The following is a 20,635-nucleotide window of genomic DNA, read 5'->3' as shown; positions in this document are numbered from 1 at the left end:
AACTATTCAGTTTTCAAAGTCCAACAAGATGGACTTCCATCACCTTCCAGGAAAGATTGTCCTAAGACAGATCCATCAGGAAGCTTTTTCCAAAATTATGTTCAAATTTTTTCTTTTCTTAATTGTATTACTTTATAATAAAACTCCCAAATATAACCCTAGCCTATATTGTATACTTATCATTCAATTTCTATCTCTAGCATATTGTTTAGTCCATGTACAGATCAGTTTGGCTATTTAGGATTTTCCACTGGTTCTTTAATTATTTTTAGCTGATTATCTGGCTGGCAGTTACTGCTCATTGCTGAACTTTCACCAATTTGTCAGTGTTCTTCCTGATAACACCTTAGTGAATGATCCTATCCCAGCTCTGTACCTCCCTAGATAAAGGCAAGAGTTGCACTGAATATTTCTGCTACCAAGCTTTTCCCATACATCATCCCATTTTTATCCAGTGGGACACCAATACATCTTTACACTTTAGTTTTGGAAAGTCCTTTTTTAAAAGGATAGTGCTTTCAGATGAGGGTTCTTCCTATAATACAAGAACAAAAATGGAAGGGGAAAAAAAAAAAAACCACAGACCTGGAAAGCCAAGATGACTCAAAACCATTTTATAGTAACATTGCTTAAATATTGGCTCCAAATGGGATAAGTGATTTAGAAAATTTACATTTCATTTTAGTTCTTCTAAAAACACATTACAATATAGTACTTTAAACAACTGAAGCTAAAGGAGGCTGTTATTCTAGATTTTCCCCCAAAATCTTTAGCTTTTTGAAGTAGGAACTTCTTAACCCTACAGAGCTCAGGCTAGGAGAAGACTTGCAACAAGTGTTGTTAGTTGTAGGATTTGACTTGCACATTAATACAGAAGAATATTAGTAGCCTTGGGATAAAAATATCATTTCCCTATAAAATTTAGCATCGTTACAATAATTTAGGCACAGAGAAGTTTCTTAAAATGCCTATGTACTAGGAGTTTGCTTTTTTTTTTTTTTTTTAAAACATGCTTACTGATGAAATTCATAATTTTTAGTAAGACTCAATGTCCTATCGTAAATATTCCTGATATCAACAGTTCTAATGCAAATTAGATGGGAATATATATGATCTATAGCGTGATGACATTGCTGCACTTTCGTCAATCTAGTATATAAGGAAGTAGCTAGAGACGGCAGAGCTTCACCACTTATCTAAACTGTGATGTCTGAGTGAATCACATCAGCTTCTTGATGATCAGAGTACTTGCAGTGTTTTACTGTACAATTTGCCTAGAAAGTTACTTCCTCATATACACAAGATTTCAGTTTAAATTTGCCATCGAGTTGTCCTGAAGAGACATGATAATTGTGCAAAGTCACACCTACTCCAATTAAAGCAATGTTAACAACGATGAAACCAATACTGAAAAGAAAGTAAATTTGTTCTACAAATTATGCACACGCCAGTTTTAAAGTAAGACCTTAATATGATCATTTACCTTTGTATTCCCACTTGTTGGTTTGAAAGTACTACTGTACTAGGATTTTCAGGAACGGCTGCCTTCTTTTCTTCATATTCTCTCAGTTTCTCTTTCAACATTATTATCTTAAACAAAAAAAGTACCTTTTAGTAGAAATATAAATTTGGCTTTGTCAATCTGTTTTTAACCATCATTCTGTGATTTTTGTCTCAAAACGTTTTACAAACAGTAGTAAGTGATATTCCCCTTAAAAATACAACACACATTTTTTTCCTTCAAGACTATACAGAAATATTAGGATAACACTTGTCTTACAGGCTCACTCCCATGAAAACTTCTTTGTTTTCAAACTTATAACAATTAATTTTTCAATCTTATAACAAAAGATATTGACATACCTCTTTCTTTTGTTCATTGCAAATTTTAACGTACTGGCTTATGTGGCTGTCCAAACTAACAATATTGCTCTTCAACTGTTAAAGAACAGAAAGAAGTTAAATTAAGAGTCCTTCATGCTTTCCTGCATAATATTTATATTACATGTAAATACTGCCTAATTACATGTGTACTGTATTGTGAGAAAAAGAGATTAATATATTGCTGACTTGCACAAAACTATGACTCTCTTAGCTTCAGTAGTAATCTACTGCTCATGTAATTTCCCTCAAAAGCACAATAAAAAAATTACATCTATACACACAAGCAAATTTTACATTTATTTAAACTAGCTTTACTATTTAAAGTAAGCCTTGTGGATCTTTATAATTAAAGATAACTTTTTATAAAAAGTATGCAACAAAAAAACTACAGTCGATCCCATATTATGTTTTTCATAATCCTGTCTTTTTCAGCATGCTATTTCCTTTACAATCTGAATTCTAGAGAGCAGAAGATAGGACACCCAAGTAGGTTTTCATTCATCAATACAAGCTAGCTGAGCTTACTAGCACCAGCTGAATTCTACCTGTAACAAACCTAGACTGGCTCTCATGCAACTGTTCAGATGTTTGTGACATACTTCCCAATTCTCCATCTGAGAATGTAATATTAAGATACTGAAGCTGGCTATAATTTATATGAGCTAAGAGATTATTAGCTCAAAATTTGAGACTCTCAGAAACAAATTCCTTCAAACTACAGGTTAGCCTGTTAAGGCATAGTCCCAGTAATGCTGCTGCTTTGATGAAATATTACCAATATTAAAACGAAATTTTTAAAAAGAGAAATAGCTCGTTCTCTTAGTACTATAACAATATACTTTGACAAAACAGTAAACATGAATATACTCACAGAAGACTTAATATCCTTTGCTCGGTTTGCATACTTGAGAGTATTATATGTATCATCGTAGAACATAGAAGATGGACTAACAGCAGCTATCATTATTGTTCGGCAATTTCCTCCAAGAGAATCTTTCAGTAAACGAGTGAGCTTGCTGTTTCGATAAGGAATATGCTGTTTCTTGCTCTAGAAGGAGTTATATATATTTTTTGGTATTATGTAAATGTATTTTAAACATCAATCTGCTTAAAAATATCTCCTTAGCATTTCAACAATACCACAAAATACAACAGCCTTAGAACTTTTCATTTACATTAAGTAATACGCCTCAAAATTACACACGCATATCAAACTGTCCTTTATAAAATCTCTCAGATCATTTTAAACCTTTATAGTACACATATTAGTCAAGTTATCTTTGGATTCTGGATATGTAACAACTATTTTTGTGATGTAGGCAGCCAACAGAAAAAAAAAAAAAAAAGGCTACATTAAATTATTTTCATTTCATAGAACCATAAAAGAATTGAGGTTAGAAGGGACTCTGGAGATTGGCTAGTTGAACCCCCACAGCTCAAAGCAGGGTCAGCCAGAGGAGGCTGCCCAGAACTGTGTCCAGGTGGCTTTTCAATATCTCCAAGAATGGAGACTCCACAACCTCCCTGAGCAACCCAATGTCTGCTTTGTAAAGTTTTTTTCAATTCCATCTACAGAATCTCCATCTCACAGGAGAAAGGCCATAAAGATCCAAATCCTACCCCAATAAGTCAGCAGGAAGAAACTTAGGTCAGTAGTACAGATTCCAAGTTCTCCCTCCTTTCCCAACAAGACAGTGATGAGTGTGTACCTTCTTCTGGCACCAGGAGGGAAACATTAAAGCTTTGATCATTTTCCCCTTGCATGTTTAAAGGGGAAACTTGATGGCTGACCAAAAGGGTCTAACTGGAGGCAACAGTCACACAGGGACTTGACTCTGGCCAAGTTTAGGATGTTTTGTCATCTTCTTGCACAACTGATTGCACTCTTTCCCTTCAGCTAGAATCAAGGGTTTTGCACAACCATGTGGTAAGCCAAATCAGTAGACTAATTCACTACTGCTATAACACCATCCCCACCACAACCACAAAATCCACAAAGAGATCACCCCAAAAAACCACCACCAAAACACTCGCACAAGAAACATGCCCCCAAGTTAGCTGTCACACAGACCAGTTGCCCGATACGACTCTCCGCATGGCTACACAAAAGCTAGCTAATGCCAGCATGGGGGTAAAAATAAGTAGCTGAAGGCAAGAAGAGGCTATGATCACCCCTTTGACTGGATTCAAGTATCTGTACAACCCATGGTCTAAGAGGGAGACAGTGCTGCAAGTCAGCTGTTGAACACTTTTCCTGTTCATCTAAGAAAATATTTAGAGAAAGGAAAATATCTGAGGGCAGCAGGGCAGGGAAATAGAGGCAGTTTCTTTTCTATAAGATTTCTGTAACATTGTCTAGACAGCCTGGATGTTTTCTCCCCCCTCCTCAGGCAGTAATAAACCCAGGTATTAATGGAGTTTTATTTTATATAAAACCATACTCTGCTGCTTGTTTTCTTGGCCTATAAGACAATAACGGCAGCAATCAGAATCAATGAGAAGACTGGAGGTGGATTTTAGCATCCACCTTAACTATACTCATTTTAATTCAGCCGACATATTTTTAAGCCTGTCTTACTATATTTTATTGTATTCCTTAATTTTTGGTACTGAACATTCATAAAACATAAGAAACAGCTGATCTCTTTTGCTTTTCTTCCTTTGCATATTGCTTTTCTTCACATTTCAAAATAAAGACCCTCTACATCCCAAATCCTGTCCAACAAAACATTAAAATAGGGACAATGTTTAAAGAATTATCATTATTTGTTGAATAAAGGAAATTCTTTGGAAAGAACAAAGGAAATTGAATGGCTTGATCTAGCTTGTTAGGAAATTAGTTTATGGCCAGAATAAGCTATAAGGGAAAAGAATATGAAAAGAACAGAGGCATTCTCTAGGAAACAGAAGGAGAAAATTCATGGCTGTCCTGACTAACAAAGGGAAAAGCACATAGTAAAGGTCATAAATGAGATTAAATGATGAGCCAGGTTTGGACAAAATGCAAGGGTAAGATGACAACACTGGAAAGAAGAATATACCTTAACTGATAGGTGAGAACATTAGCAGTAGTATTCAAATATACTTTAGGGAACCAGTCCCGACTTGAGAAAGAAAAGGAGAAGCAGCTTGCAGTAATTAAGTACTTAAAAAGATAAAAATAAGTAATGCAGGAAAAAAGGAAAGCAACTATGCCCAGGTAACTGGCATACTTCTTTTATTTGTGTATGCATCTTGTTGGAAGAATTTGTCACTTTTATATTTCACATCTGCAGCTCTCTCACTACTGACAGGGCAATGCATGTTGAGTCAGATTAAGCTTACAGACTTTTCCTGAATGAGAAAGAAAGGAGAGAAAAGAGAAAACAAAACCAAAACACTCCCGCACTACTCCTCAAAATACATTTGGGAATCATGTAGGGCTTTTTTCCTTTTGACTAGAACAGTGCTTTTAGCTATCTCAGCTGAACACAATTACCCATACACAGAACAAATTTCCTTCCCAACAAAGGAAGGAAATGAACAAATGAATAAAGTTGGTTGGAAAATTACGTTTTATACGATCATGTAAAACACCTTGTATAGGTAACAGACAAAGTATTAAAGGGTTGAACAAGATGGCTAATAAGGGCACAGAGCTCTTATTTCATTGCCAACAACCAGGCAAGAAATGGTATGAAAGAAACACAATGGCAAACTATGAATGCAACAGAAAAGTTCAATTCTAGATTAGAGCTTTGGTCTAGATGAATGGACTATTCCTCCCAAATAGTTGTAGATATCTTAGTTTTGAAGTACAATACGTCCTGTAATTTACACTATTATTCCATACTTTTAAAAACTTGCCTATAAGCCCACGAAGATTTAAAGATAGCTTCATGCACGTGCTTGCTCATGTGTTCTAATTTTACATTTTTGTGTGTGCCAATCAATGCAATCAACATACTAGACAGTGACTTAAACCTCATTTTTTGTTTTTTCCTCCCACTCCTTAAGTTTTGCATAACAGCTGTTCTGCTCAGAGCAGTCACTTGATTCCACAGTAGGGAAAGTCAAGATTCCTGACCCTTCAAGCCACCTACCAAAAAGGCTTCTTACGGCTGAGAGGCACAAAGAAAGAGGAGGAATTTCAAGGGTGAGTCATGAGTAGAACAAAATGATACCTTCTTCTCCCCCATCCTAGGTTTTTACAATTCAAATAAGGGTGAGACCAGATCAAACCAGCAAAGCTCTGGACCCACAGCAACCCCAGAAAGACAGAAAAAATAAGATCGCTAAATCTATTTTCCTCCTTCTGCACCCCAGTTCTATCCCTCTCTATATATTTATATGATCAGAATATATCAATACATCAACCTCATGAGTTGCATTAGAGAGCATTTCAAAAACCATAAAAAAACAAACGCCCAAAAGAACAACAACAAACAGAGCAAAAAAATCCCAGCTATGGGATAGATGCTACTTCCTGTTCTAACACGCCTGATTCAGAAATTTCCGTTTAAAAACCATAGGTGAAGTTTAGAAATACTTCAGAGTCATAATTGAATACGAAAGCTCAGAGGTTTGAATGCTACGGGATACGCTGAGTAGCAGTGGGATTCTGCTGTGGTACAAGTTACGAGCTGTGCTTCACAAATTTAGAGCAGATTAACGAAGTTAAAGTCATGTCTCTTAACTATGAGTTATGAGAGTAAATAGGTCCCAAGTTTTGCTCCGCAATTCCATCGTCCTAATAAAAATATTTCTGTAATCCACAGATCACACAGATGCAAGCCCCTCTCCCGAGAGACTGCTTCCAGAGATGAGCTTTTTATTTCTTTCTAGAATCAAAAGACTGTTGAACAAAGGAGTGCCATGAATCTGAACAACTGTCAGATTTATAATTCACACAAAACAAATAGGATAAAACCTCCACAGAAACGCATTTGCCAGATCCTCAAATACCAGTACCTTACTGTGGAGGTACTCAGGGAAACTAGTAGGAGACCAGATTACAAAAAAAGTAGCTCTTTACACAGTAGTTAGTGAACTTCTGGAGCTTGTTACCACAGCAGGTTGCAGAGGCAGACAGCGGTAGCAAGGTCAAAAACAGATTAAACTAATTCTTCTCTGACAAGTCGATAGACGGTTACTGAAAGAACTAGGTGGGAATGTACCCTCTAACATCCCTAACACAAGAATTTCAGATGCCAGGGAGCACACAAGGCTAACAGACCACAGAAAGTGACCAGGTTTGTGAGCTCTAAATTCATTATTGACACTGTTAGAAATAGCCTATTGGGCTTAGCAGACATTGATCTGACCCAATAGGACATTTTAAAATGTTCTTAAAATGCCAAAAGAATAGTTGTGTTTATTGTTAATCCAGTAAGGTCAGACATATTATTTAACAGTGTAAGCTCTAGATAGGTGTTCTTTTCTCCTACAAAATCCTCTGCCCTTAAGGTTAAAGGCAGCACAAGTTTCTGACATCTTTGTCTTCAGTAGGCTATTTATGCAACCCTCTCTAGATATGCTTGATTTTGGAAAAGGTAGTGGTGGAGGGGAAGCAGCTAGCCATCTTTGATATTATCCTGAAAGAGCTGCACACTATTTTTGAGAACCATTTCCCAAGAAGATTCTTTCATTCAGCTCTCCTAGGGAAAATAGTGGCAACCCATGAGGAAAAGCAATGATGTGAAAAATATAAACAAGGTAATCCCCCTTATTCAAGGGGGGCTCTCCTGGACTTCAGGTTTTAACATGGTTATATTTCAGAAGGGAATAAATAGGTAATATCTACCCCACTGCTACATAAAAGATGCCTAATATTCTTTAAACAAAGAAATTAAACAGGAAATTTCTCCAGATGAGGTAATAAAATATTAACTATCTATAGCACTACTGGCAAAAACTGTGGTAGGACATAACTCCCTCTGCCAGCTGCAGACAGAATGCCCCCTCTCACTCTGTAGGCACCAAGGAGAGCCTACAAGAAATACCATATTAACAGCATGATTTTCAATATTACATGTTATAACCTAACTTTAGTTGTTGTAGCAAATGAAAAAGTATACTTCTATTTCTTAGCGTTTCAATCATTTAATACTTTTAGTTCTGAGATAGTGCTTTTATTTATCTGGAGAAGACAGTCCAAGATGAGGGGCAGAGTACATATAACTGGAGAACAAAACCTTTCTAATTATAACCATATGAATTCTAGGCTTATGGATGGCAGGACAGAAGCAAAACTCACCTCTGTGAATAGTCCATAACAAGCAGACACTAAAGCATGTAGAAGTGTTTAAAGCCTCAGTGTTCCAGTGTTCCTCCCTGCACGCCCCCCCCCTGCCCCGAGCATAAATAGCAAAAACTAGAACACTTTCCTCCAATATTTTGACACAAAAGAACTACCTATACTTCAGCTAACTAAGCAACCTTTGACTTAAGGCAGTCAAAGAGATGCTGGCTTCCGAGATCAGTATTAGCAGAGATAAAATACACAAGGATCCTCATAAAATGTTTTTACTGCAAGTGGAAGTTACTTTCAACACCTGTGCTAATGTAGTAAAAGTTAAGGTGCACCAGATGATTCAGCAACCCAAAATTTTAACTTGCAACTTTCACAAAGTCTGCATAAGCTTTTCATTTTTAAAAGGAGAAAGCCTTATATGTACACATTTTCTAATATCCTAGGAATACACTCTGAAGATACAGTAAGACTCAAAAAAGATGAAAGATGGTGCCATATTTGATATTTACTGTTTAAAAAATTGTTTTTTAAACAATTTTCGAAGGCTGAGCCTGCTTGGGAAAACAGCACATACCTTTGGATCTGCCAAGGCATTAATGACATTTCCGAGAGCTAGCAGGGAGCGGTTAATATTTGTTCCTTCTCTAAAACGAGCCCCCTTGGCATTTGTAGCGCTGGCACGTTCAGATCCCGCCAGGTCAATAAGGGACATTTTGGCGATGCGAACATTTTGACTAATACTAGCTGTTTTATCTTGCTGCCTTAAATAAATCTGCAAGCACAAAAAAGGAAAAAGAATTAGGTAACCACTAACCAATCACCTGTTATTCTAAGCAATAAATTAATCTTACAGTATAAAAGGTGTTTTCAAAGATGCTTATTATCCCCTTTTTTGGGATCTAAGCTAACCCTTTCAGTGCACATTTAACAACAACAGGGAGCATGGCTGAGACACAAATACGGGAATCATTTCCAACACTTACCTCTTAAATTTATCTGCTCCAGGCATTAAGGGGGGGGTGCAGAAGGGCAGAGGGGAAAGAGAAGAAAACGCACTGTGGTTAAGATGGGTGAGCTTCAGGCAAATTTGATGTCTGAAACAGCTCTTGATTCTTCTGTGCACAAGATGTACATTGTGCTACTATGATTTCAAATGTAAGAGGTGCTCATTTTTAAAGGTATCATTAACAGTATGCCATACAAACGTATATAGGATAGTCATAGGAAAAGGCTGGTCAATTGACTGATCTGTAACTGCCATTAATGGGCATACAATGCTTGTTTATTCCTGTGAAATCACATGCTATGCTAGAGTTCTCTAGAGAGCAGAGGCTCCTGGAGGCATTTGTTTCTCCTCATCCCTTCGTTCCTGAAGTTCTCAAGGTAGAGGAGATACAGGAAGAATGAAATGCTTTTGTTTCCTTCTGCTAGTGAAGGTATCCTTACTCGGGTTTCTGAGAAAGTGGGCAGCACGTAATCATAGAGTCAATAGTAAGAATTACAGTTATCCTTACTTTTACTTAACATTTACTTTTTCAGCATTATCTATACATTTCTCCTCTTTTCTGTTGAGTACCTTGCCACTTGCAAGGCTAAACATTTCTGATGGAGAATTAAGAAAAGGTTGCTGTGCTAGTACATAAGGTGATTGCCTAATAAAGGCAATACCTCATCAGTTCTGTATCTTTAAGGTTGTCTATGAGAAATGTCTCCGCAGCAATGCCCAATACAAAAAATGTGACAAGTATTGGAACTAAAGCCAATTAATGAAAATAAGAGCCTCAAGACATACCAGGAAAGGTTTTATGTCTCAAACAAGCCAAGGAAGTCCTGTTATGCTATTTCTAGTGCAGCCAGTAGGACAAAAAACAAAAAAAAGGAAAAAATATTTATTCCCTGCATTTATCTTTGTAAAGGAGTTATCTCAAGCTAGTAGTACTCTACCAAAACCCAGTAAATACCACTGCTAGTCTGGACAGCCAAACTATGTTGTATGATCCAAGCTTTTAAAAAAGGTTCAAAAGATACAGGAAATGCCCCAAAGGGGAATCTTTCCTACTCTTTGTCCGTCAGTAGAACACATTCAACAGAAAAGTGTGGCAATTTATAATTTTACTTTCTGATGCAGTAATTGCCTGACCTACACGGAGACTTCAAACCTAAGACAGACAGTACAACAAGGCAAAACTTGCACCTCCAAAAACCAGCACAAGATGTCCTGAGCCAAGACTTTGCTACTTCCTGAGGCAGTTCCAGAATGTGTCCTACACCAATAGGGCTAACAACAAAAAGAAAACCAGCCTAAAGATAACTGATCTCTACAAATAAGAGCCACCTTTAGAATAAGGAGGAAGAAAAAAAAAACACAAACACAAACAAACCACACACACCACACCCAAAACACACACACCAAGAGGGAAGCAAAGAACCAACACAGCAGTAGGGATATCTCCTCATTTATATTTGTGCACCAGATACATCTGTGGAACCAAAGAGACAGTAAGGGGCAAGTAGCTAAGACATGCTTCTTGGAATGTCACAGACATATGGGAGTAATGTAAATAGATGTCATGTTAACTGACATACGCCATTGCTTGCAATACTGAGCTGTTTGTAATTATTTCTTACAGATGCCAACACTAAGTTCCTAAAGTAGAAAAAGTACCTATGGCCTCCCTTTTCCAAAGTGCATGGCTGAAAATGTGCTTAGTTTAAACCATTTTATTTAACTGTTAAAACATCAGCAGACAGTGAAGTCTTATATTGGTGCAGTATTATCTAATAGTAGCAAATAAACAATACTCTATGAATATCAGTGGGTATAAGACTTATCATTAATATTAGTCCTGTATTATCCAACAGCAGCAAATAAATACAAGAATATCATGAGCAGAGGCAGAAAAAGTCTTAGAGCCAAACAAACCTGACCCTGGAGACAAGCACATCAAGGTCGTACATATTTAGCTCACATAGAGTTTCACGTTACTTTGACCTGCTGCTGCAAAGTCATGTAATTCCTCATAAAAAACAAACAAACACCACCACCAACATACACACACTCATGTCCTTCCAAATAATAGTAATAAAAAATTAACATACTAGTACTCATTAATTAAATTCCAAACTCTCCATCCATCTGTTAAACTTCCAGTTGCTAACTAGACTGGTGCAATTCATTGCATCTGAATTATAAATATTGAATTTACACATGACACTGAAGCATAGTATGCATTTATTTACACTCACTTTCTTATAAACAACATAGCCCCCTGCCATAAGGAAAACAGTAAAAACTGCTTTAAATTCACTATTAAATGAAGTATTATTCAGAGGTTGCACTGTATTATTTTTTCCATTAACAACACATATTAGTAGATATTTACATAGGACATGCAGTCAAGATATACAATCTACTTACTTTTCTGACAGAAAGAACATGACTTTTAATGATAATTTATGCACTTGACAAGCACATTTAAGAGAAAGCAATTACATATTTTGATTGACAGACTATCTCAAAAGACAAAAACTCCAAAACATTCATGTTTATCTCATTACAAGACCTAAATGGATTAGGAATATTGCAGAGAATGCCAAAGAGGTTTGGCTAACTACGATAATCTGCTGACATCACCTTCAAACAGAATCAGCCTGACAGCATGTATTAGCTACGTATTTGGATAGACTTTGAGTACAAAACATGCTTCTTTGAATCATGACATGCCAAAACCTGATCTTTACTCTGAAAGGTCTTTTCCTTCATGAGAAAGTTACAGTACCAAGACACTTGTCCGTGAATATCAAATTCAGCCAAGCATGCCATTTAACTGACTGCAACTGTGTATTAAGACTCACTAAGGGACAGACTGCGCACTTTATGTGATCAGTGCTACTCTGCTGGGCACTACCACCACATTGGCACAGAGAAACAAAGAATGAACCCCGTAGAGGCTAGTCTAGAAAGGATAAAATTGTTTACTGTGTCAACTATCTCAAGCTCAAAGACAAAAATCACTTCACTTGTTTTAACAATTGTATATTTAACACTAATTGTGTCACTTAATTGGGCAAACTTATATTTTGGGGGGGGGGGAAATCATCCAAGGCTTAATATGTAACCGAGTTGTATAAGCATATCCTCCTTTCTGCTTTTTCATGTCAAACACCTTAATAGTATTTTGCAAACATTCAAAGGATTTTTATTTCCATTTTATAACATATTAGCCATTCAAAGAATAAAACCAGTTTAAAGCATGTGTGTGTGCTTGTGTATTATATATACATATAAAAACTAAACCTGTTCCTTTGAAAACAATCTGAAGAACACTTACAAAACCAAAGCAGCATACCAGTTTTGGTTTAGTTCAATGCATTGCAAATAAGCTGAATATATATGCATACACAAGATATTTGCTATTCATACAATATTTCAATTCAACAGAATCTTTGGTATTCTATTTTTATTTATACTGCTAGAAAGAAAACAATCCTTTCACCTATAAGCATTCATATGTGGTTCATTTTTGCTCTCTGTAAGCTGGAGGTAATTTTAAATATGATTTTGTTCATCATTTCCACTCTTCTAATTAAAAAAATAAAATAAAATTTTTGGCAGTATATTCAAATAAAGTTGCAGTAAAATACAAAGACACTAAGTTTTTCAGCCTTGTTTATTTCACTTGGTAATTAAGCAATTTTTGTTAATAACTAAATATTTCTACACTAAGATAAATTCGCAAGAACAAATATATAACATAAGCTGAAGATGACAAACTCTCCAGCAACCCTATTCACATAATTGTTCGCGTTGTTAAAGATATTATTAGACAGCAATATCTGCCCAATTTAATTGCTTGCCACTTTCATAAACAAAATTAGAAGAGTGCAGAGCCTGCCAGATAAAGCAATACGGAGCTTTCTGCTGCCAGTTAAAGGTGAGGGAGATAAAGTAAGACACTCCAGCACAATAAAGGGAGAAACAGATATCAACACAGTTGACTTGCTGCTCTCATTCTGTGCCATTGCACCACTGCTTTGCACCTTATTAAAAAGATGATGTGTGCACACACACAACAATGCAGTTTTCAAACTGAACAACTTTGCAGGTTTCTGCCTCACACGTCCAGCCATGATGCTCTGTAACAGCTGAGGTAAATCAGGACAAGATTACAGAGGAAATGGGAGGAAAAAAAAAAAAAAGGTAGTTTCAAACAGAACTCTAAGGTAAGTAAAAAAAAAAAAAAAAACCACCACAAAAGCTTTTAGGTTGGGAATCATTTTTGCTCCCTTATGTGTTTAAGTATATAGAAAACATACTGTCTGTTACTAATCTTTTTTTCCTAATATTGACAGTAAAGTTCTAGAGTGCTAACATTAGATGATGGTAATATAAGTAACTCTATGTCAAAATATTAACTTTGGGTAGAGTTACTAAGCATTGCTGATGTCTGCAAATAGAGTTAAAAACTCTAACAGATAAATAATAATTGAGCTATAATGCAAGGACCACAGTTTTGTTTGTTTGTTTTTTTAAAATATTTTGCAATTCAGAATAGCAACATTTAAGTGACAGAATAGTTTGCTTTGCAGTACGTACTAGTAAATAGATAAAGAAGTTTTAGCTAACAGGACTGATTTTTACTTTTTTTTTTTTTTAAATATTACAGGCCATATTTAACGGAAGTCAGAAAGATACAGTGATAGTTTGCAAACAGCAATAATCTCTGGAGAAGTCTTGATTTTCAGCAGGTTTTTTTTTTTTTTTTTTTAAACAATGTATGCAAAGCCCTCATCTATCAGAAACTAAAAACCAGCATTTCATTTTGTGAGTGATGTTTTATAATATCACTCAAAAGTTTTCAGATATTATACACTGCTTTGGTTGTTCTAAAACTCAGGTCATGCCCAAATATTAAGAAATCACTTACACATGAAAGTCAACATTACCCAGAATAAGCATGATGGGAAAGTACCACTTGAAGCACTCAGTTTATAGTTGGATACGTAACTGCACCCTGTAAGACATTTTTCCTGAAAAATGCTGAACAATATATCCAAGAGTAGCAGGAACAAAGAAGTGAGTGATCCATAAAAGAAGAATAACATAACAGAAATCTTTCAACTTATAACATTACAATAAGGAAGTATATTTAAAGCTCTAAATTAAAATTTTTACAGAAAAGATCTTTCCTCTAAGGAATATTAGCTCAAACTATTGGAGCTGAAAAGCTTTTCATTGATTTTGCTTTGTCAGATATAATCACCATGAACATTTATACAGTTACAAAGGATGAGAAGTCAAAAAGAACAATCATTTATGTCCTACCCTCCAAATAAAGATTAGACATAGTTAAAAAAAAACAAAACAACAACAAAAAAACCACCCAGCCTTTCACTGCATCCAAGATTAAAAAACAACTAAAATTAAAAAAATAAAATAAAAAAGAGACCATGACATCTGCCATATCATTTTACCTGAAAGACAGCATGAGACCGAGAAGAAGAAGCATTTACATCTGTGGGATGTTGTGTTCGATTTTTATTTCCATAATCCAACATTTGAAGGATTTCCTCTGCAGATTTAGGCTTTGTGTAGAACATTAAAAAAAAAAAAAGCATTTATATTTAATGAACACTTAAAATAGCAGATTTTAAATAGCTATTTTAAAATAGCAGATTCTAAAATATATTAATATTCACCTTAAAAAAAATACATACAGCTTTAGTCACCTGGAATTAAGGGAGAAATTTTCTGTTTTGGAACTGAGACACTTCAAACAAACTCAGTGAAAAACAGTAAGGCCCAAAGAGCAAACACTTAACTACAGAAATGTAAAACATTTTATATAAAATTACAAGAAAAAAGCTTAAATTCCACAAGGGCTCTCCACAGGTCAAGAAAGTCTTCATTAAAGGTGCCTTAATTCATCTTACTTGTACTAAATAACATACTATTTTTTCCCCTCCACAAGACCCTGGCATTGGGAAGTATTGCGTTCAAAAAATGAACCAACTCATGAGACAACGATTCTACAACAAACAGTCTCATGCAAGCAAAAGTTGGAAGCTATGTAGCATATAGCACGCACCAAGAGGTTGCAAGAAAGAGAAAGTTAGGTCCATCAAAGCTGTCTTCTGGATTGCCAAACTGAATTCTCTCACTGATTTTGCCACAGAATTGCTACACTGGGCTGGAAAACTCACTTAAAATGATACTTTTCAGATGTGGTTATTTAAAAAAAAAAAAAACAAATAAAAAATTGAGATGCAGGTAAGATTTGCAAACGTGTTGAACACACAGTAGCACTGGAGATGGAAAATAAGCTTTAGACTTATACATCATAGCACTTTTTAAGAAATTTTCTAAAACCTGAAGACAAGCATCAAACCAATAGCACCTTTTGATAATGAGGGCTGGATACTTTTATAAATATGCATATTTGAATAGCAGGAGTTTTTCTACAACCTGCTTCTGAATAATGAATTCATTAGACTTGCAAGTTACTTAGATACTGGTGATTGCCACAGAAAAACCCAGTCAGAAATTACTATTTGGTATCCAGCTTTCACAGATGTACGAGAATTTCATCAGTTTCTCTCATGTGTGGAGGCTTACTAAGTTTAAAGATCTGTTTACATACCTGATGCAATGTTAGCCCTTGAACTACCACCCCTTTCTGGGCATCTTCACGAACAGCCAGAGGTCCTGAGTTTACGAGCAGATCACGGATCTGTTCATTGTAGACCTTCAAAAACAAAATCACAATCTTTTAGGAAGAAAATCTTACTGTACTCGACAGGATTAAAACTAACTAGACAGAAATCACTTTGTTTCTTTTTTTCATATTTAAGATAAATGAAATAATTCTGTACAATTTTTGCCAAACAGCTTTCCTCCACTGAACTTGAGAGAAAATATTCATTCAATATACATATATTTTTTAGTCATTGAAATGGGAGTCATGCTTTCCAGTAAAGAAAAACTGACTAATTTTTGGAGCAAGTGTGAATATATAGCATTTTTTTTTCCTCTGTTAGACATCTTAATACATACTACAGCAACATTTCTTAATCCAAATGCACTTCTGCTAATATTCTTAATTACCATATTTTGTTTCCAGGTCTTTGGAAGCACTTGAAATACCATATGGCAAAACATACCTTTCCCCCTCCTCCTTCCATGCCATTGCCAAATAATAAGTACTCTTCTACCATGACTTAGTAAGAGCTTGAAGTTAACAGTAATTTAATTTTGTTACTTCTGCATGACAGCAACACAAAAACAGTTACATGCAAAAGCAGGACTTTGATGCAGAAAGACAAAGGAAGAAGAGGAAAGACTGACAAAGAATGAAAGGAATATTTGTAGACAACTAACCATTGGCATAGCAGCTCTAATTTTTTTTTTTTTAAATCTAAGATACAGTTGTACTAATCAGAAAGCTTTAAAAATTAATATAGTGAAAAAGGAAACAGATATTGACCTATGGGATTTCACAGTAATTACAAGACCTTATTGCTAAGCCCTGAAACATATGCCCAAAAGGATACTTCCTTGTACACATTAACAAATATTCAAGGAGATGTAATTGATCAGCAAGAGAGAATTCATTAGAGTGTTTAATAAAAACTATTAGAAGAGATTGTCCTTTTTGAGCAGCCTTCTGTATGATAGTAACAGGTGTCTATAAAAAACACTGCAGAGCACAGTTCTGTTCTCGTCCTTTCAAGGACCTGTTTTGTCAAGTCTCAGAATGGTTGACTTAAAGGAGAAAAAACAAATAAACAAAAAACGAAACAAAAAAAGCTTAACTGTTTATAAGAACATGGCTTATTGAAAGTAATGCAGCAAATGCAGGAACTGGCTTACCTCTAAATAAGAGACAGCAACATTGCATATTTTATCTTCTTTTATTTGATCCATGCAATTATAAAGTGCCATCATGGTTAAATACATCACCCCAGGATCTTGAGGGGAGCCTAGCATTGTGTGAGTCTTGCCAGCTCCTGTTGCACCATATGCAAGCACTAAGTTTTCATTTAAAAAAAAAAAAAAAAAAAAGAGTGCTATTATACCAGTAAGCCAATGAGGACTACAAAATTCAAACGGACATTCACACACCTCTATCATATTGCATAGTTGTTTTCATAAACTGATCAAGTCTCTTAGCTTTCTGATTATGGCACTAAAGGGAAAAGCCTATTTCAGAATTACATTTAAAGTGGAAATTGGAGCATAAAACTCATTCACAGTCAATTTGCATGAAAAATATTGTTTCTTTGCTCTCATAACCCTAAGCCATCAGTTTATTGCAGGCAGGTATCGCATATCCTCACAATGTTCCAAGTGCTAATTAAAAAGACAAGCTCTTAAAGAAAGTAGTTCATGAAACAGGTTACCACACTCAGTGAAAAGCCGCTTCTGGTTGAATAACTTTTTTGAGCACTTCTGTCAACCATACGTTGTATTTCTTAAAGTTATGAAGCCTATCATAACCCTAGCATGAACTTATTTTCAAAAGCTAGAGTACAGCTACCCTATTTTATACAGGATAACACAAAAAAGTCAGTCTGCTATTTCGATAAATTAAAATGAAGCGTTCTATTTAAACACCACTCTTTTTTAAGGGCCCTGGATACAATAGTATCAGCTTCCAAGAACTCTGAGGTTTTTAATGAATTGAAGGAGACAAATAGAAAAAATTACCTGTGCAATTATATCCATTTAAGAAGCCATCAAGCACACTTTTGGTAGTATGTTCAAAGACTTCTAACTGGGTTGAACTTTCTGCAAAAACTGCATCAAACACAAACTTAAGATCTTTCTTTTTTCTTTTATTGATATCCCTATGGGCTAGTCTCTTCCCATGAAAGAAGCTAACTTCTTCCTCCTTTGGGTCAAAGACCAATATATGCTGGTCTACAACATGAACCACTTTGCTAAAGTTGCCATCTTTTTCCTTTTGGGACTCTGGGCGGACACGGACCACCACTTTCACGTGACTACAGACATCCTCTTCTTTAGCAGCAGACATAACGATAGTCCTGCTCTCTTCCTTTTTGCTTCCAAGAATTTCTCAGATCATGCAGCTGAATCTTTTCTGTAAATACAAAAAAAAAAAGTGAAAGGGCCATATATTTAAATACAGCTTTCTGATTAGCTCACACCTTAAATTAAAGCTCTCTAGCTTCTTGCTCCTGTGCTGGATCTGTCCAGCCCCTGTTACCTAGCCCTATGGGCTGCTGCAGTGTCCACACAACTTTGGAAAGCAGTGCAGCTGTCCTAAAAAGGTGCCCCAATTCAGCACAGAACTCAGCATAGCTTCAAGAAAGCTAGACAGCACTTCCCTAGGAAGTCCACAAGCCTACTTCTCCAGTTTAACCCCCCCCCCAAAAAAAAAAAAAAACCAGACTTTTTCTTTACTTCAGAAAAAGTTCACATATGACCTACCAGAGCTCTGCTGACCTAATCTAACAGTTTTCTTGTCCTTCACCAAAACGCTAATATGTTGGAGCCTGCTATCTCCTTTCTCTAGCACACCCATTTAATCATACACCACAGACGTTAGAATAACTAAAGCGGGACAGTTAGAAGCCAGCGCAATTTGAGCAGGATGCTGAGCTAAGTTCAGCAGGAGATATCTAGTAAGACTTTCCTCTTAAGGGGCCACTCCTACTTACAACAGGGGAGTTGTTCCGCGGTAAAAGCCCACAAAGAGTTTCGCGACAGACGCTCTCAACACAGCGCGCCCGTAGCACCGTCCCAGCTTCGGGCAAGCCTTCCCCCTCAACCAGTCGCTGCGGCAGCGGACGAGCAAAGCCGCAGCGCCCACAGAGCGGCCGAGAGGCCTGCAGCCAGCTGCAGCATAGCACAGCCAGGCCCCGGCCTCCCGGCTCGCCCCAGGCAGCGCTCCCGGCGGGCAGCGCCCCGCCGCTGCCGCCATCACCGAGCCCGGGCGGGGCAAGGCCGCGCTGGCGCTGACCCCCACCCCGCACGGAACACGCGCCCCGGCCCCGGCCCCGGCCCCGGCCCCGGCCCCGGCCCCACTCACCTGCGCTCCACGGGCGCCTCAGCAGAGGAAACGGCGGCCGCTGCCAACCCCCAGCCGCCGAATTCAAACACAAGCGGCCCGCCTCCCCCCGCCTTCCTATTGGCGGCCGCCGCCGTGACGTCATCAGCGCGACGGCGCGACGGCTAGCGCGGGCAGGGTGAGCGGGCGAGCGAGGACGAGCGCGCGGCGTCGCCGTCCGTTACCCACGGCCGGTTGCCGCAGGCGGGCCGAGGGCGCTCGCGGGGGCCGGCGAGGCGGAATCGCCCCCGGGGGTCCGTTCCGGTCCCGCCCCGCGGAGGCTGCAGCCGCCCGTCGCTGGAGCTGCCGCAGCGGGGAGCGGGCGGGGGGTGCGCGGGGCAGCCCTTGGGGGAGGGGGGGTGGCTGCCGCGAGTGGATTTGCTGGCGCCAGGCTGAGGTGGAGGCCCCTCCGCGGCTGCGCCGAGGTACGCGCGTCCGGCGGGGCGCCGCGCTCTGCCGCGAGCGGCCGGGGCGGGGGGGGGGAGGCCGGAGCGGGAGCGCTGGCCCGGTCAGCGGCGGGGCCGAGGCCGCCGCAGCCGGGACGGCTCGGGCTGTGGCGTGGGCGCAGGGCGAGGAGCGCGCCGGCCCCCTTCCGCGGGGTCACCGCGCCCAGCCGCGGCGGGGCCGCGTCCGGCCGCCCCGGGCCCCGTCGGGGCCGTGCCGTGCCCGGGGAGGTTGCCAGCGGGCGCTGGCGGGATGGATGCTCGGTGCCCGCTCCGGCTCTGGGGTCGCTGCGAACAGTGTTAGCCAGTCGAGTGTCTGTTCCCTAGCTGCGCTTCCGTCCCCTTCAGCACGAGTCTCGCTCTACGGGCTTTTGGCTCAGACTGTGCCCAGATGCTACTTCACGCTTGGAATGGAGAAAAAGAAAACCCAAACTATCCTTGTTTCTCACAGTATTAAAAAAAAAGTTGCATAGACTGATAACAGGTGTAAGTAAGATGGTCTGTGTCTCTAGCATTAGTAACGCTTTCTGAGGCTCGTGGTATCAGAAGGCAGTGTGACCAAGCGTGCATGTGGTTAGATCACACTTGTGTGTGTTTTCCCTGTTCATACAGTAATCTCTACAGAGAGGCTGTGGTTCATTGCAGGATATGTCTGACTGTAAGATGATGCATGCTTTGAAATTTAGAACAAGGGGACATAGTGGGGCTATTGGTATTGGAGCTTAAAGTACTATGAGAGTAACTTTCCAAAAACGATGACTCAGCACATTTCTATCCATGCAGACAAAATGGGTAAAACCTCTGGCTAGCTGAATCTAAACAAAGCATGCAATAAAAACCTGATAGGTAAACAAGATTATGCATCTGTTGATGGTTTAAATACAGGATGGCATATTTTCAAATGGTCTTATGTCAAAGTTTGTAACTTTCCTGTATGCCAAGAGCAAGTGTGAAATGTAGTGTTACGGAAGGTCTCTGCTCCATAAAGAAATATAGAAAACTTGTAA

General features: G+C 38.3%; 2 protein-coding genes across 4 annotated transcripts in view; one reads left to right on the top strand and one right to left on the bottom strand.

Annotated features, from left to right (window-relative positions):
• KIF18A (kinesin family member 18A) overlaps positions 1–19,267 on the bottom strand; it is a 48,279-nt gene extending 29,012 nt beyond the window's left edge. For both annotated transcript variants that reach the window (XM_068945289.1, XM_068945290.1), the window contains exons 1-9: positions 19,168–19,267; positions 17,823–18,216; positions 16,986–17,143; positions 15,757–15,861; positions 14,591–14,701; positions 8,691–8,888; positions 2,756–2,932; positions 1,864–1,938; positions 1,484–1,590 (exon numbers count right to left, since the gene is read on the bottom strand). In XM_068945289.1, coding sequence (XP_068801390.1) covers positions 1,484–1,590; positions 1,864–1,938; positions 2,756–2,932; positions 8,691–8,888; positions 14,591–14,701; positions 15,757–15,861; positions 16,986–17,143; positions 17,823–18,150 — 1,259 coding nt within the window. In that variant the 5' untranslated portion in view covers positions 18,151–18,216; positions 19,168–19,267. The remainder of the gene's footprint in view (positions 1–1,483; positions 1,591–1,863; positions 1,939–2,755; positions 2,933–8,690; positions 8,889–14,590; positions 14,702–15,756; positions 15,862–16,985; positions 17,144–17,822; positions 18,217–19,167) is intronic.
• Positions 19,239–20,635, top strand: part of METTL15 (methyltransferase 15, mitochondrial 12S rRNA N4-cytidine) — a 90,535-nt gene continuing 89,138 nt past the window's right edge. Inside the window, exon 1 of one of the 2 annotated variants that reach the window (XM_068945292.1) lies at positions 19,239–19,324. The gene's annotated coding sequence lies outside the window, so the exon portion shown is untranslated. Of the gene's footprint in view, positions 19,325–19,472; positions 19,611–20,635 lie in introns of those variants that run through there. The other variant, XM_068945291.1, reaches the window with a different exon arrangement.

This window comes from Struthio camelus, chromosome 5 (genome assembly GCF_040807025.1).
Source record: "Struthio camelus isolate bStrCam1 chromosome 5, bStrCam1.hap1, whole genome shotgun sequence".
Taxonomy (NCBI): domain Eukaryota; kingdom Metazoa; phylum Chordata; class Aves; order Struthioniformes; family Struthionidae; genus Struthio; species Struthio camelus.
The sequence above is the reverse complement of the archived record's forward strand: the minus strand, read 5'-3'. Positions and strand labels throughout refer to the sequence as shown.